The sequence below is a fragment of the Salpingoeca rosetta genome (assembly GCF_000188695.1).
Source record: "Salpingoeca rosetta unplaced genomic scaffold supercont1.20, whole genome shotgun sequence".
Lineage (NCBI taxonomy): Eukaryota > Choanoflagellata > Craspedida > Salpingoecidae > Salpingoeca > Salpingoeca rosetta.
Window position 1 is genome coordinate 107,760 of NW_004754914.1, and position 15,925 is coordinate 123,684.

General features: G+C 57.3%; 6 protein-coding genes across 6 annotated transcripts in view; 3 read left to right on the forward strand and 3 right to left on the reverse strand.

Annotated features, from left to right (window-relative positions):
* PTSG_07523 (uncharacterized protein) overlaps window positions 1-4,849 on the forward strand; it is a gene marked incomplete at its 3' end in the record, with an annotated part of 6,389 nt that extends 1,540 nt beyond the window's left edge. Inside the window, exons 2-4 of the mRNA XM_004991262.1 lie at window positions 292-1,281; window positions 1,683-2,635; window positions 2,906-4,849. Coding sequence (XP_004991319.1) covers window positions 292-1,281; window positions 1,683-2,635; window positions 2,906-4,849 — 3,887 coding nt within the window. The remainder of the gene's footprint in view (window positions 1-291; window positions 1,282-1,682; window positions 2,636-2,905) is intronic.
* Window positions 4,850-5,426: 577 nt separating this feature from the next.
* Window positions 5,427-8,228, reverse strand: PTSG_07524 (uncharacterized protein; the record flags this gene model as incomplete). The annotated part of the gene is made up of 10 exons (XM_004991263.1): window positions 5,427-5,513; window positions 5,737-5,808; window positions 5,966-6,037; window positions 6,262-6,364; window positions 6,528-6,585; window positions 6,759-6,888; window positions 7,177-7,263; window positions 7,397-7,489; window positions 7,753-7,854; window positions 8,190-8,228. 10 exons carry the CDS (start codon window positions 8,226-8,228, stop codon window positions 5,427-5,429), a joined length of 843 nt encoding a protein of 280 aa, XP_004991320.1.
* Window positions 8,229-8,358: 130 nt separating this feature from the next.
* PTSG_07525 (uncharacterized protein) lies at window positions 8,359-9,392 on the forward strand (the record flags this gene model as incomplete). Its single annotated transcript, XM_004991264.1, has 3 exons — window positions 8,359-8,601; window positions 8,966-9,077; window positions 9,319-9,392. 3 exons carry the CDS (start codon window positions 8,359-8,361, stop codon window positions 9,390-9,392), a joined length of 429 nt encoding a protein of 142 aa, XP_004991321.1.
* Window positions 9,393-9,769: 377 nt separating this feature from the next.
* Window positions 9,770-12,421, reverse strand: PTSG_07526 (uncharacterized protein). Its single transcript, XM_004991265.1, has 9 exons — window positions 12,114-12,421; window positions 11,899-11,952; window positions 11,600-11,674; window positions 11,303-11,352; window positions 11,026-11,081; window positions 10,802-10,876; window positions 10,477-10,601; window positions 10,099-10,177; window positions 9,770-9,975 (listed from the first exon to the last, which is right to left on the reverse strand). Exons 1-9 carry the CDS (start codon window positions 12,138-12,140, stop codon window positions 9,866-9,868), a joined length of 651 nt encoding a protein of 216 aa, XP_004991322.1. The 5' UTR covers window positions 12,141-12,421; the 3' UTR covers window positions 9,770-9,865.
* Window positions 12,422-12,439: 18 nt separating this feature from the next.
* Window positions 12,440-14,622, forward strand: PTSG_07527 (uncharacterized protein; the record flags this gene model as incomplete). The annotated part of the gene is made up of 6 exons (XM_004991266.1): window positions 12,440-12,664; window positions 12,893-13,006; window positions 13,223-13,417; window positions 13,595-13,789; window positions 14,106-14,263; window positions 14,528-14,622. Exons 1-6 carry the CDS (start codon window positions 12,549-12,551, stop codon window positions 14,620-14,622), a joined length of 873 nt encoding a protein of 290 aa, XP_004991323.1. The 5' UTR covers window positions 12,440-12,548.
* A 157-nt stretch (window positions 14,623-14,779) lies between these two features.
* The window catches only part of PTSG_07528 (CAIB/BAIF family protein), a gene marked incomplete at its 3' end in the record, with an annotated part of 3,317 nt that continues 2,171 nt past the window's right edge, over window positions 14,780-15,925 (reverse strand). The window contains exons 6-9 of the mRNA XM_004991267.1: window positions 15,690-15,907; window positions 15,474-15,514; window positions 15,094-15,347; window positions 14,780-14,922 (exon numbers count right to left, since the gene is read on the reverse strand). Of these exons, the coding sequence (XP_004991324.1) occupies window positions 14,780-14,922; window positions 15,094-15,347; window positions 15,474-15,514; window positions 15,690-15,907 (656 nt within the window). The remainder of the gene's footprint in view (window positions 14,923-15,093; window positions 15,348-15,473; window positions 15,515-15,689; window positions 15,908-15,925) is intronic.

Genomic DNA, 15,925 nt, shown 5'->3' on the forward strand with positions numbered 1-15,925 from the left:
GTGTGTGTGTGTGTGTGTGTGTGTGTGTGTGTGTGTGTGTGTGTGTGTGTGTGTGTGTGTGTGTGGGCATGTGTGTGTGTGTGGGCATGTGTGTGTGTGTGATGTAAACCTCTGCCCCTCTTGCTCTTCCCATCTCCCTCTCCTCCCTCTTCTCCCATTTCTTCCATTCCCCCCCCCCCTCAACCGTCCTCCTTTTTCCCGTCCTCTCTCCTCTCACCAACCACTCCACACGCCATGCACACACGCACGCGTTCACGTTGTCATGTGCACGTGTTTGTGTTTACTGTTCAGGCTCACCGTTTGCGGCGCTGGCGCAGAGCAGCCTGCTGCGCACCATCAACCTCACGGACACCGCCCTCACCTCCCTGCCCCACACGGCCTTCACTGCCCTGCCTGTGCGGCGCAACATCGTGCACCTCCCGCACACCATCATCAACTGCACCAGTGCTGCCGCCAACGCCACGACCGCGTGCACGTCCCCGCTGCTGTCTGCTCTCCCCTACGAGGCGCGACCCGTGTTCACCGTTGATGACTGCTGCGCGCACGCGTGGGCGGCACATGACACGCGGTTTGCATCGGATGTCGCCATCATGTGCAACGCAACAGCTGAGCTCACGGCCACCATTGCAGCCAGGCACGCCGGCACTGGCGGCGCTGGTAATGCCACGTCCTCCACAACGGCAGCGCAGCCAACCACCGCGGCCACCACGACGGCCACCACGACGGCCACCACGACGGCCTCCACGGGCACAGGGACGACGGTGCTGCTGCCGCTCGCTGCTGTTGATGTGGGCGACTGCACGTGCTTGACACAGGACCAGCAGGCGACGCTGGCAGCACTTCGCGACAACATTGCCGCCTTTCCCACCTGCCCAACCTCCCTCCTCGGCGCCAGCATCTACGACCCCTCGCACCGCGCGTGTGTGTCACCGCGCGCGTGCTATCCGTCGTGCAACGACCTGACCGGGTGGGCGCCGGCCCAGGAGCGGCTGGAGGGCGGGGCCATCCTGCGCCTCAGCCTCCAACTTGGTCTCAACGTCTCCCAGCTCATCCAGCAGTTTGCACAGACCGTGGACGTGTTTGACCAGGCAGAGCTCGGCTTGCAGGGCCTGCAGACGCAGCTGCTGGACTTTGTGCTGCCCAACTGCCCGCCAGGAACATATGCGGACACGGGCGATGCCGTGGCGTGCAATGTTCTCTTCCGCGGCCGCTTCGCCGGGGTTGACGTTGAGCTGGCCAGCACCCCGTTTCCAATCACCGTCGGACAGGCGTTCTGCAGAGGTTCGCTCACGTGTGTATGTGTGTATGTGTATGCGTGTGTTGTGTGTGTATGCGTGTGTTGTGTGTGTATGCGTGTGTACGTGTGTTTACGTGTATGCGTGTGTTGTGTGTGTGTGTGTACGCGTGTGTGCGTGTGTGATTGTGTGCGTGTGTGTCGTGTGTATGCGTGTGTAATTGTGTGCGTGTGTGATTGTGTGCGTGTGCTTAAGTGCGTGCGTGCCCTTCCCATTCCCACCCCCTCCTCCCAGAAGACACCCCTTCACCTCCATTGATTGGCGTTCTGTAATCCTCACAACTCCTCCCCCCCCCAACACACACAATCACACTCCTCCCCCCCCCTCTCTCTCTCTTTTCACGTGTGCACACCAATGTTATCATTCGTGCGTGTCATGTCGATGCAGGTTGTGCCAGCTCCGGATGCGAGGCGTGCGACGCTGCCAGTGACGGCTTGGACTGTCGCAAGTGCTTCCCCGGCCTCTATCTCCATGAGGGCGCGTGTGTCGCTGCGTGTCCTGCGGGCTACTCTGCCACCAACGGCACCTGCCAGCCCTGCATCGACTCCGCCTGCCTCGCCTGCCCCGTGTCCGCCAGCATCTGCACCGCCTGTGCATCAGGGTCTGTCCTCCACAATGGCGCGTGTGTCGCCCGCTGCCCGGCCCGCACGTTCGCTGCAACGGCTGCGGGCGGCCTCGTGTGCACGCCGTGTGCCAGCGACGGCTGCGAGAGCTGCACCAGTGCCAGCACGTGCGAGGCGTGCGAACCAGGCCTCTTCCTCCACAACGACGCATGCATACACACATGCCCGCCAGGGACACACGCGCTCGGGACGCGCACGATTGGCGTTCGTGGCGGAGTGTGTCGCCCGTGCACGGAGGTGAACTGTATCGAGTGCGAGAGCGACGTGTGCACGCGCTGCTCCCCGGATGCAGCAGCGGCATATCTGCTCAGCGGGCGCTGCGTCGACCGGTCCGTGTGCGACGCCACCGACGGTCGCGTCCCAGATGTGCTTGACGTATCCATGTCCATCGCAAGCACGACAACCACAACCACCACAACAACCACCACAACAACCACAACCACCACAACAACAACGACAGCTGCAACGGCGGCCGCACTGCTGACAACATCTGCACCTGCCAGCACCGCCACCAACGCGACGACCGCCACCATCGCCAGCACCAACGCCACCATCTCGCGCGTGTGCCGGCCGTGTCTGGAGCCCAACTGCCGCGTGTGCCGCGTCGACGACGAGTGCCGCGTGTGCCAGAACGGCTTCCTTCTGCTCGATGGCCGCTGCGTGCCCGCGTGCCCGCTCGGCTTCCACGCCTCCGCCGGCCCGTCTGGCATTGGCGGGGTATGCCGCAGCTGCGCAGCGCAGCACTGCATCTCGTGCGATGTGAGTGCGGACATGTGTTCGCGGTGTGAGGCTGGTCTATTCGTCTCTGTCAACCGCTCCTCCTGCCTGCGCGTGTGTCCCCGTGGATCCCGCGCCGTCTCCTTGTCATCATCATCATCATCATCATCATCATCATCATCATCATCATCATCATCATCATCATCATCATCATCATCATCATCATCATCATCATCATCTGTGCTGACAACTGGAGGGCGATGCGATCAGTGCCCGGCTGGCAGCAACTGCCTCACGTGCAACGCCACAGACTGCCTGTCGTGTGACCCGGTCTCCCCGTACCCTGTGTTGCACCGCCTCTCCACGGGCCGCCTGGCGTGCACCACGCGCTCAAGCGCTGACTCGGCAAGCAGGACCCTCACCCCCGGCCAGACGGCGGCGGTGCTGGTGGTGCTGCTCGTGCTGCTGCTCGTGGGTGCCCTCGCCTGGCTGTACCACGTGTACCGCAAGCGCTACGCAAAGCGAAAGACGTTCCACTTCTTCATCAGCTACCGGCGCGATGTGCACGACGAGCTGGCGCAGGAGCTGTGCTCGCGGCTGCAGCGGCTGTTCCTCACCACGGGCCACCGCGTCGTGTGCTTCCTGGACCGACAGGACATTCGCGAGGGCGACGACTGGCGGCAGCGGTTCAGGAAAGGGCTCATGCGCTCCTGCGCGTACCTCCCGCTGCTGTCGCACGAATCCCTGGCAGAGGTGCGGGAGGGGACATTCAAGCACACGCCCGACAACTTCCTGACGGAGATGGAGCTGGCACTGCAGCAGCAGCGGTCGCGGCGCATTGCAGTCCTGCCGCTGCTCGTCTCCAGCGGGGGAGGTGATGTGCCCTGTGACGACACCGGCACTGGCATCATGGAGACGAAGACACTCGAGGGTGGAGAGAGCGATGTGAGGGTGCTGGGCAAACCAGTGCTGGGGCGAACACCAACTACCGCCACCACGACCACCATCGTCAGCGATGACAGCGAGGATGAGAACAGTCAGAGCAGTGACGACAGCGACGACAGCGCCGACGATGCGCAGCAGCAGCAGCAGCAGCAGCAGCAGCAGCAGCAGCAGCAGGAGCGCCATGATGGCCCTGGAGCCAAGGCATCGGCCTCTCCATCACCAACATCATCGTCACCATCGCCATCATCGGAAGCGCCTTCCTCGGTGTCATCATCTGGTTGCGAGCACCGCCGTGCACGCCTACAGCGACACGACGCCAATGCTGTTGAAGACGTGGTCGCGAGTGGCGGCGATGCCAGAGGCAGCAGCTGCCAAGGCACAGCGAAGAATGGCTCCTCCAGAAAGGAGACTGGCAACGGTGTCACCAAGAAGGGTGGGTTGAGTGCGGTAAGTGCAAACAACACGACCACCGCCGTGCCAGAGGGCGACAGCGCGATCAAGCGGTTCTGCGACTTCAACCTGGAGCTGTACCCTGACGGCAATCACATTGCGTCCGGCGTGCGCGCGCGCGACACCCTGGCGAGCATCTTCCAGTTCCACGGGCTGTTTCTGCCGGCGGACCCGGCCGGCATCACGGAGGAGCACATGCGCAGCTGCGTGGAGTTCCTTGAGACGCGGGCGTGGGGCGCGGGCAGGGAGGACGAGGGCGAGGAAGAGGAAGGCCTCAACCTGCAGCGGTACTGGCGCGCAAGCGAACGCGGAGCAAGCGCGCTGCTGCACGCGTTTGGACAGGACACCCCCGTGGCGCCGGCAGTGGGGAAGCTGTCGACAACGCGCGACGGGTGGGTGTCTGTTGCTGGCGGGACGATTGAGGACGCGGGGGAGGACGGGAAACGGCACGCGCGGGGCCGCATGGACCTGGTGCGGGTGCTCGGTGAGTGGATTGGAGATCTGATGTGGGCAGCGGAGGAGCGGTCGCAGGTGGAGCGGCGGCAGTGGTCCCCAGAGATGATGCGCATGGAGACAACAACACGCGAACTGCTGGACAAAATCGAGTCTGCACGTGGCCAGCTGGAGGCCGAGACGGCGAGATTGCGGCCGCGGCTGCACACATACGCGCGCGACCGCCGGGAGACGGACATGTCTGTATCCGGCGCTGCTGCCGCTGCGACGACGGTTGCGCGGAGGCGACGGCGCGCACAGCTGCAGATGCAGGCGACAAATCCGGCGTTTGCCGCATACACACTGGAGGAGGAGCACGAGGTGTAGAGGATGTGCGGAGGTGGTGGTGGTGGTGGTGGTGGTGGTGCAAATGGTGGCTCACAACATGGATTGGTTCTGTTGTGTGTTTCGATTGAGGTGTGGAAGGCGCTGATTCGGTTGTTGCAGACGTGCGACAGTGTTATTTCACTGTGCCGGTGGTGTGTTGAGTGAGGGATAGACAATGGCTGCTTTGCAGAAGCGTGAGTGAGGGGTGTTGTTTGGTTTGGCCTGTTGTTGGTTCAAGCTGCCTACTTGTGTTTGACTTTGCTGATGATGCTGTTGTTGCTGGGCATCAACGCACATCGTTCCCCCAATTGAGTTCTGCGTTTTTCTTTCAAATAAATGAAGAGCAATCACATCACATGTCTGTACGGGTAATGGTTTACTGATGCAAAGAAACAAAACATCAAAGCAGAAGCAGTGTAGGGATGAGCCAAACGCACGTGGAAGAAGAAGACGGTGGAGGAATTGCGTATGCGCGCTCTGTGTGTGTGTGTGTGCGTGTATGTGTGTGTGTGTGTGTGTGTGTGTGTGTGTGTGTGTGTGTGTGTGTGTGTGTGTGTGTGTGTGTGTGTGTGTGTGTTCATTTGCGTGGGGGCCGGACGTCCTTGTCTGCGTTGATGGTGTGGATCATAATCGTGCTCGAGACGCCCTGCGCTTTCGAATGGCCCTGAGCACAGGAGGAAACACGGAAATGGAGATGGACGGCATCAAAAAATCTCATGCATACCACGTGTGGACTTGACCGTCAGAGCCGCAGGTGGCGAACGTGTGGAACTGCAACCACAAAAGAAGCGTGCAAAGAGTACATGTGGACGTGTGTGAATTGATGCTTGTTGGGCAAAGGAAAGCACGCCAGCTGCGTGTCAACAGCAATCAAGGCATCAGCGCACCTGTGGATGAAAGGCGATGGCGTTGACGGTGTAAATCTTGCCCGTCTCACGGTGGCACTTGAACGAGAACGTCTGCAGTCGGGACCGCAACGGTGAGATGGCGATGAGCGGGTGATGGTGGGACGATGGTACAGACCGTCGATACAAGGGAGGACATACATTTGCACACAAATGCACATATTGATTGTGCGAACATGTGCACATGCACCACCTTCATCTGTGTGCGCACCTCTGCCTGTCGCGGCGGTTCTGTGTACACAATGGCGCAGCGGCCCTCGATCGAGCCAGCGGCAAATCCATCCTGACACACACACACACACACACACACACACACACACACACACACACACACACACACACACACACACACACACACACACACACACACACAAAAGCACAAGAATGATGAGACAAGGATGCAAACCAAAGCAGAAGGGAGTACAGGTTGGCAAGTGTGTTTGTTCAAAGGGATGTGAAAATGTTGGGTGGAAAGAGGAGCGTGCGTGATTGTGAACGATGGTGCACCTTCTTTGGGAAGCAGCGAATGCAACGTGTCTGCATCTTGAGCGTCGTGTCCACCACGCCCTTCTGCTGCGGGTTCTGCGACAGGTCAAACACGTGCACTTTGCTGTTGACGCACACATACACACACATACACACATAGGGTGCAGTCCATACATGTGAGAGACGTGCACAAGCTGACAAAGCAAAGTTGTGCGTCACACAAACACCCACACACGCGCGCACATACACATACACAAGCACAAGGGCGTGTGCACAGCGCTGCTCACTTGTCTGCTGTTGCGACGGCGCCGTAGTTCTCGCGCACATCCGCAGAGTACACGCGCTCTGCAGATCACGACACGATTTCGCGTTAACAACAAGCAGATGCCCACGCAGTCAAAGGAACACACACACACACACACACACACACACACACACACACACACACACACACACACACACACAAACACACACGTGCACGAGTCGATGTAAGTCATGCATGCGCACAGTGAACTGACCAGAGAGGGCAAATTGTGCCATGGGCTGTGGGCTGCGCGTGTCCCAGAACTTGATGGTTCGGTCCCAGCTGCCCGTCATCAGCACTCCCAGATGTCCAATCCAGTTGCACGTCTTCACAGGTGCATCGTGCTGCAACAGATGTGTGTGTGTGTGTGTGTGTGTGTGTGTGTGTGTGTGTGTGTGTGTGTGTGTGTGTGTGTGTGTGTGTGTGTGTGTGTGTGTGGATGTGTGTGGGTGTGGATGTGTGGGTGTGGATGTGTGGGTGTGGATGTGTGGGTGGGTGTTGGTCAGTCGAGTGCACCAGTTTCAAGAGGAAACGTGAGGGCGAGCAAAGGTATGAAACGTTGGCTGCACTTTGTTCAACGCATGGCATGCATCGTGCAACTTGCATGGCTTGCAGTAGTTTCAGTAGTTTACCTTGCCGACGGTTGTGACTTGCTGCGATTGAAAGTCCCACATCTTGACGGTGTTGTCGGCGCACGCAATGAAGCCTGCGGTGCCATCCTGTCGAAGCCAAGCAAAGGGTTGAAGTGGTGAGGGGATTGGAGAGAAGCCACTACGCATCACTGAGACATGTGCCCAGCGCACAGAGCGCAGCAAACCATAACCAACAGCACCAGTTCACCGTCGGTCGCACCGCTTTGTAGTTGACGTCGAGGACAGGGGCCTCCACAGTCTGCTGAAGCAGGGCGTTGGACTGACCCATGTGGTTCACTTCCCAAAGCCGTGCCTGCACCAACCACACCACATTGCAGCCCGCAAACAAAAACGTTGTGCCCAGGACACGCGTGCACATGATGCACGATTGTTGCAGAGTGGGACGGGTTGACATTTCGCACAAAATCACAGTGAATCGACGCGCGTGCGTGTGGCAAACCAAAACAAGCACGCTGCTCAACACCCCAACTTCTCAGAGGCGAAACAGCCGGCAGACAACCACCAGCATCCCCAACACACGATCCCACCATGTCAACAAGACAGAAGCATGCGCACCGTGGCATCCCATGAGCCGGCCAAGAGGCAGATGGACGACTGTGAGTGAGGCACAGGGGAGAACCGCAGCGATTGCACCGTGTCTGAAGGCGGGGACACCACCTGCAATGCAATTAATTCATGAGCGCAACACACAAAAACACAACCACACAAGAACGGTGCAGTGAAGGTGGCAGCAGGAAGTGCGTGTGCGGTGTTTGGAGTTAACATAAATAAGTGCAAGGGCTTGTTGTGCAAACAACCCAGCTTCGACCTCGACAACAAACACAAGCCAACCACAAACACACACACACACACACACACACACACACACACACACACACACACACACACACACACACACACACACACACACACACACACACACACACACACACACACACACACACACACACACACACACACACACACACACACACACACACACACACACACACCTGCTGGTCCGTGGGTGCTGCGGCGGTTCGTGAGAACATGGTTGGCTGGAGGTGGTGACGGTGCTTCTCGCTCAGCTCGCTCGTTCTGCTTGTCTTTGCTTGCACTGGCGAAAAACTGAATTCAGTATGCATGTATTTACGCTTTACGACAGTACAAAGAATAGCGAATATGAGTGCGCCCAAAGAACAGCCGCGAGGCGACGAAGAAGGGAAGGAGCAGCACGTGGTTGCTGCGCAGGCAGCGACGCAGGGGAAGGAAGGCGGCGATGGCAGCGATGGGGAGAAGAAGCAGGTGCGCGTGCTGACAACGGAGGAGGCTGCCATGCTGGACGACGATGAGTTCTTCAAGGCATACAAGGAAGGCAGAATACAACGGCGGCCAGGCCACTGGACGGAGGAAAACTTTGAGGAGGTACGACGTACTCATGTGTGTGTGTGCATGCGTGTGTGCATGTGTATGTGCATGTGTGTGCATGCGTGTGTGCATGTGTGTGCATGTGTGTGTGCATGCGTGTGTGTGTATGTGTGTTCATATGTGTGTGTATGTGTGTGTGTGTGTGTAAAGGCTGATCCAAATGCTAAGGTTCGCTGTTACCAAAACAAGGTGCCACGTGTGTCCGCACATTGTATGCGTTGTTGTTTAAGTTGTTGTTGTTGTGCACGTAGCATGTGCGTGAGTTGTACACAACGAACCCCATTTGTGATCTCCACCTTGCTCATCCACCTTTTCTTCCCCTCTCCCAATGACCCTGCATTCTCACTCTCAATCACAACAGGAAATGGAGAAGCACCCGCTGTTCATGACGCACGAGCCAACCAAGGAAGAATATGTGAACAACCCCCATCTCTCTGCCCTGCAAGAGATGTTTGCAGAACTGACGCCCATTGGTGGGGATGTTTTGTGTGTTGCTTGTGTGTGTGTGTGTGTGTGTGTGTGTGTGTGTGTGTGTGTGTGTGTGTGTGTGTGTGTGTGTGTGTGTTGCACATTGGATCGGGTGCTCGGAATCTCCTTGAACACCACCACACACATTGGTGTTGATGTGAGTCATTGTGAAATCGACAGCGTTCCTCACATGAAAACACCACCGCTGTGTATGTGTGCGCGCGTGTCTTCTCCCGTCACCACCAGAGCGTGCGGACCATCACAAGACGCACGGCAATGAGGCATACAAGAAGGCAAGGGCAGCAGGCAAGAACAAGTAAGACATTAGAACTTGTATGTGTGTGCGTGTGTGTGTATGTGCGTGTGTGCGTGTGTGTGTGCGTGTGTGTGTATGTGCGTGCGTGTCATGGTGGTGCTACTTTGGTGCCCACATCGTTGGTGCAGCGCGGTTTTCACTTTAGCGGTTGTGCCTCTGTTATTGTGCCACAGGAAACTGAAGGAGGCTCAGTTGAAGAAAGGGAACACACACACACACACACACACACATACACACACACACACACACACACACACACACACACACACACACACACACACACACACACACACACACACGCACGCACACACACACACACACGCATGTGGCCATGTCGCAAGCGCGCGTGGGATTGTGATGGTGAATTTGACGTGACTGCACGTGTGTGTATGTGTTTGTGTGCGGATTTAAAGGTTGAGCGCCCTCTCCAGGAATCCATCCATCCATCCATCCATCCGTCTATCATTGGCATCACTATCATCGCTCCCCCCTCGCCCCCTTTTGCCGTACCCTGAGGCCGGAGAAGACGCCTGCGGTGCCGTGCTCCAGCACGACCTGAACAGACTCCTCGCTCATCGTCGGATCGCCTGGCCGTCATGGTGGTGATGTGAGAGGGGCTGCGACTGTTTGAATCATACAAACACACACGCACGCACACGTACATGGAACATGTTCCAACACCACGTGTGGCGATGGAATGGTGTACTTACAGACGTAGCAGAGGCGCCGAACGGCCTCCGAGTACTTCTGCTTGTTCTGCGCTTGCACATCGTTATAGCGCGTCATCACCTGTACACACGCACACAAACACACGCACACAAACACACGCACACAAACACACGCACACACACACACACACACACACACACACACACACACACACACACACACACACACACACACACACACACACACAAACACACACACACACACACACACAAACACGAAAAGCGTGGTGTAAGGACACCCCTCTCAAAGTCACAGCGATCACAGCAATCACGTCAATCACATCGCAAGGCCCACCAATCAGCACAGTCGCACCATTGCACCAATCAACACCAACAACACCAATCACACCATGTGCTGACCTCGACAAACTTGCGGCTGAGCGTGGAGTGCTGGGACTGGCGGATACGGAGCTCTGTGGAGACGGTGCCGTCTTCAAACACATTTGTTTTCTGGTTCCCGAGACGCTTGTTCTCTTGCTCAATCGCTGATGGTGGTGGTGGTGGTGGTGGTGGTGGTGGACACAGAGGTGATGTGAGACGAGGCAATCAACGCGAAGACACACACACGCACACACATGTACACACGCACACACACGCGCGCGCACACGCACACACACGCACGCACACGCACACGCACACGCACACAAGTGCATATGCTCACACGCACGCACGCACACACACACACCTTTGAGGTCTCGGCGTATTCTGTTTGCGATGGCGCTGATGTTGTCCATGTGCTCATGTAGTTGTTTGTTGATCTCTGTCAACCCACACCACGTGACGCATCGGGGTTGTGACGTGACGACACCAAACGTAAGCGCTACAACACACCGCCGCACTGACATCACCACGCACACGCAACATGAGCACACGGCCAGCACGCGGGCACAGCAGGCCCACCACGATTACCGTTTGCTTTGTTTGAGTTGGCCTCGGCGATGACTTGCTCGTGCTTGACCGCCAGGCTGCGCCATCACCGGCCACGTGCAGATACAGGAGCAGGTGAGGTGATGCTAACCAGACAAGCGCACCGAGTGCACACAATCACATAAACGACACGCATACACAAGTACACACAACACGTGTACCATGCACACACATCCACATCCACAAACAATCCTCGCATCATGCACACGCAAACAACACGCGCGTCATCCACAACATTGACAGGCAGCACAGCACGCACATGTCAATTTGCTGGTTGATGGTGCTGATGTCCTCGATGATGCGTTTGACCTGTGGCAACCGAAAGCGCCGCCAGACGCCACCACGGACGAGGGTGTGAGCGTTCAAACAGACTGCCACCGCGATCGATCCAAGGCAAGGGTAGAAGTCATTGCGCCTCCACACACACACACACACACACACACACACACACACACACACACACACACACACACACACACACACACACACACACACACACAAACACACACACACACACATGGCAATGTTAGCAAGTGGGCATGCTTGATGCGCGCACCAGATCGAAGAAGTCTGACATGAAGGGCGATGGCTCCTCATCAGCCTGCTTGTCGCCGTCCACCTGCACCGTCACCTGCTCCCCACCACAACATGGCGCGCAGCACCGCCGTCAGTGTGTGCACATGCAACGGCAACAGGCAGACCACGTTGTGCTGTGCTCATTCCAAACACATATGCGCGTGCACGCATGATTATCGAGACAACACACACACACACATACACATACACATACACATACACATACACATACACATACACATACACATACATGCAAACACACGAACACACTGCACCAACCTCATCCTTGTTCTGCTCTTCGGGCTCCTCGTCGTCTGCCACTGTTCCAGCCAACTGTATTTGTAGCGGGGAGGCGTGAAGATATGCATGAGCACACGAAGCAGCCAAGGCTTCACCTTGCAGCCTGCGCAGTGTATGGCTCAGTGCGCCACAAGCGCCAGAACGCATGCGTCAAGATGCCGACACCCATGTACGTGGACACGTATTCAACGCACCTCTCGCAGGTCTGCAAGGCGATCCATGACCGTTTGTTGGTGATGTCGTTGCGTGTTTCAGTGTGCTGCACGTTGGTTAATGAGCGTGGTGTGTGGCTTGGCGCCTTTTCTCCTTGTGTTGACCCTGTGAACCTGTCTTCCTCCTCCAACACGCGCTGTGCGTTGCCTGCTGCTGCTTCTTCCTTCTGCTCGTGTGTGTGCGTGTGTCGCCTTTGCTTGTTGTCCTTCCTGCGTCTGTCTCTCTCGTGTTCGCACCACCAACAGCACCACATCCACAGCACCACCAGTCAGTCGCCCTTGTATCCACCAAAAATAAATCCAAGCTGGAAAGAAGCAAGCAACAAGGCAACACAATACAGCAGCAAACAAGCAGCAAGCAGTGTGCACGTGTTGGTGCTGTTGGTGTTGCGCTTGCTGTTGGTGAGAGCCTTGGCGATGCCAGCATCGGATCACTGCGAGACGCCACGGGAGGCGTACGCAGACATTGCTCCCGTCGTGTCTGCGATTGCAGAGATGTGTGGCAAGACTGACGATTCCGTCACCATCTACGAGTACGCCTCATGTGTCTGTGCGTGTGTCTGTGTGTGTGTCTGTGTGTGTGTCTGTCTGTGTGTGTCTGTCTGTGTGTGTGTCTGTGTGTGTGTCTGTGTTTGCCTTTATTGTGCTTAGTGCCTTGTTGCGCTCAACTAATGCCACTGTTCATCATCCCCGCTTCACTCAACACACACACACACTCAACGCACACACACTCAACACACAATGCACCACCTCGTTGGTAGCCCATACTTTTGTGCGGGCGCAATGAAGCAGAGGCTGGCCAGCTGCGGCTTCCCCAACATCATCAACCGCAACTCCGACTTCTACGAAGACATCCGCACCAACAATATCCCAGAGTACGTGCAAGGCGCAATCTGCTGCACACACTCTCTCACCACTTGCGTCCTGAACGCTGCTTGTACCTCCTCTTGCAAGCGCGCTCGTGTACGCAGCCATCGCACATAGCCCAAACCTACAGCGCACAACTTTGAGTCTCTCTCAACCACCCCAACACAACCTGTTCTGGCTGTGTTCCCTTTCTCCTTCCCCCCCCCCCCTCCTTGCTCATTCAGGTATGACATCTTGATCACAAACCCGCCGTACTCGACGGAGCCATACAACCACATCAAGAGGCTGATGCAGTTCCTCGCCGACATGGGCAAGCCGTTCTTCATCCTGCAGCCTGTGTACGTGTACACCAAGCCGTACTACCAAGCCGCACGTGAGCGGCTGGGCGAGGGCTGCTTCTTCATCACGCCATCCCACAGGTCGGTCGCGGTGATGTGATGATGTGATGTGATGCGTGCAAGTTACGTGGGTGATGTGATGTGCACAGCGATGTGCTCTGCTGTGCGGCTGGTCGTGGTATCACTGCCCGGGTGCCTCTCACCTTAATATTCGCATGCACGCACGCACACACGTAAACGCTGTGTCCCCTCCACAAGGTATCGGTTTGAGACACCGCAAGGGATGCGGAATGTGCGGCAGCAGGAGCTAATCACGTCGCCATTTGTGTCGCTGTGGTACTGCTACGTGCCGGCGCATATGTTCCCGAAGCTGCGCCGCTGGTGGTGCGCGGAGGGACACCGCCTGTCCCAGGGCTGCGTCATGCGCGCCCAGTCCCGCAACCTCCCGCAAAAGTACGCACAATGCATCGGTGTGTGTGTGTGTGTATCTGTATGTGTTTGTGTGTGTGTGTGTGTGTGTGTGTGTGTGTGTGTGTGTGTGTGTGTGTGTGTGTGTGTGTGTGTCCGTCTGCCTGCCTGTCTCTCTGTCTCTCTGTCTCTCTATAACTATCTCTGCGTTGCTGATGTACTTGCAGTCGTTCTCCCACCAATGACGACTGTTTGAGCTAATCCTGCATGCGCTCACCTACACGCCACCACTGCACATCCATCCTCACACCATCATCGCCACCATCGTCACCATCGCCACCATCGTCGCCCCCTCCGACAGGTTCAAGGATTCGCACGACGCGACGCGGCACCGGAAGCGGCCGAAGCAGCGGCGGGCGATGCAGCGCCGACACGACGAGAAGCAGCAGGTGGAGGACGAGCAGCAGCAAGCACACGGCGGTGGTGGCGGTGGTGGGAGGGGGAGAGGTGGGGTGAGAGGTAAGGGGAGAGGTGGGGGTATGAAGGGCAGAGGGAAAGGCAGTCGTGGTCGTGGTGGTCGTGGTGGTCGTGGTGGTCGTGGTGGTGGACGACTGAGCAGCGGGATGCGAGGAAGAGGTGGCGGAAGACAGTGACGTGGAATGGTGCGGTGACGGTGAAGTTCATGTGACGTGGAATGGTGGTGACGGTGAGGTTCATGTGCTGTGGTGGTAATCGTGTGGACGAGTTGGACAAGTGCAGCAAGCTTGTTTATTTCGGCCTCAGCCCAGCACGTCAACTTCAAGTCCTCCCAACAACACCATCATGATGACGATGACGACGCTTGGAAACACACGACAACTGCTAACTTAAACATCTGATCCGTCCTCATCAGCCACAACGCTGCGTACCACAACAATGCATCACCACTGCCACCCTTGCAACAAAACAGCAGTAGTAGTAGTAATAACAGCAGTAACAGCAGCAACAATAGCAACAATAGCAACATTTATCACCGCCGCCACTCCCGCACCATCGTCATCCCTGCGCGTGTGTCTGTGACCGCGGGTGCTGGCGGATGACGTCTCGCTGCTGGAATGCGTCGAGTTTGCTGTCATCGTATCCAAGCCATTCCCGCAGCACCGCACGCGAATGCTCGCCAAGCAGCGGTGGTGGCGTCGCTAGTGATGGTGATGATGATGATGATGATGATGATGATGATGATGATGATGATGATGATGATGATGATGATGATGATGATGATGATGATGACGCGTCCCATTCCTCAACATTGGCGCCATCACCGCCTGTTGTCGCCTTATTCGCCGCCGCTACACCATCGCCATCATCACCAGCACGCGCCCCGTCCCCCTGTGAGTACTTGACTGCGGGCCCACAGAGCCTGATGTCGCCAAAGACGTCGCTGTGCACCGTCTGCACCATCCCTCGCGCCGTCGCCTGCACATCCGCAAACGCCTCTGTGATGGAGTTGATGGGCCCATATGAGAACATGCCACTCGGCACGCGCGAGGCAGCAAAGTGCTCGCACCACTCGTCGCGCGTCCGCTGCTGCAGCACATCGCTGATCGCCTGCACCAGCTCAGCCCTGCAGTGATGAGTGGTGGTGGTGGTGATGGTGGTGGTGAGCATGTGTGTGGCTGCAACATGCCTTGACGTGCATGTGATATAATGTCATCACCACAACCATCATCTTTGTCGCATGCGCGCGCACCTGTTGATGACGCGCTGTTCGTTTGTGGCAAACCGTGGATCCTGGTGATCATGGCATGGCAACGAGGGGTGCGGGTTTGGGCAGCGTCATATAAGCACGAGTAAACCAAACCAGAGGCATGTACAGCACAGCTCGAAGAGCACAGTCCCCCAATACACACACACACGCACGCACACACAAACACATACACACACGCACACACACACACATCTTCACCTCGAGCCAGTGGGTGCAGCCCACGGCGTTGGCGAACGCAGCAAACTGCTGGTTGGTGGCGGCGGCGATGGCGAGGTGGCGGTCGCGCGTTGGGAAGGCCTGATACGGAACAATGCTCTGTGATGCAGTGGCACGTGATGGTGCGTCGTCGTCGTGGTGGTGGTGGTGGTGGTGGTGGTGGTTAGGACCGGCTGCGCGTGCTGGTGCAGCGTGTCGCACTTGGCACACAAACACAC

Coding starts and splice junctions, on each gene's coding strand:
- PTSG_07526 (XM_004991265.1), bottom strand. CDS start 12,140: ATGGATCGCCTTGCAGACCTGCGAGAG. Junction 11,082..11,302: donor ATCAACCAGCAAATTGACAT/GTGCGTGCTGTG, acceptor GTGATGGCGCAG/CCTGGCGGTCAAGCACGAGC. Junction 9,976..10,098: donor TCGGCGCCTCTGCTACGTCT/GTAAGTACACCA, acceptor CATGACGGCCAG/GCGATCCGACGATGAGCGAG.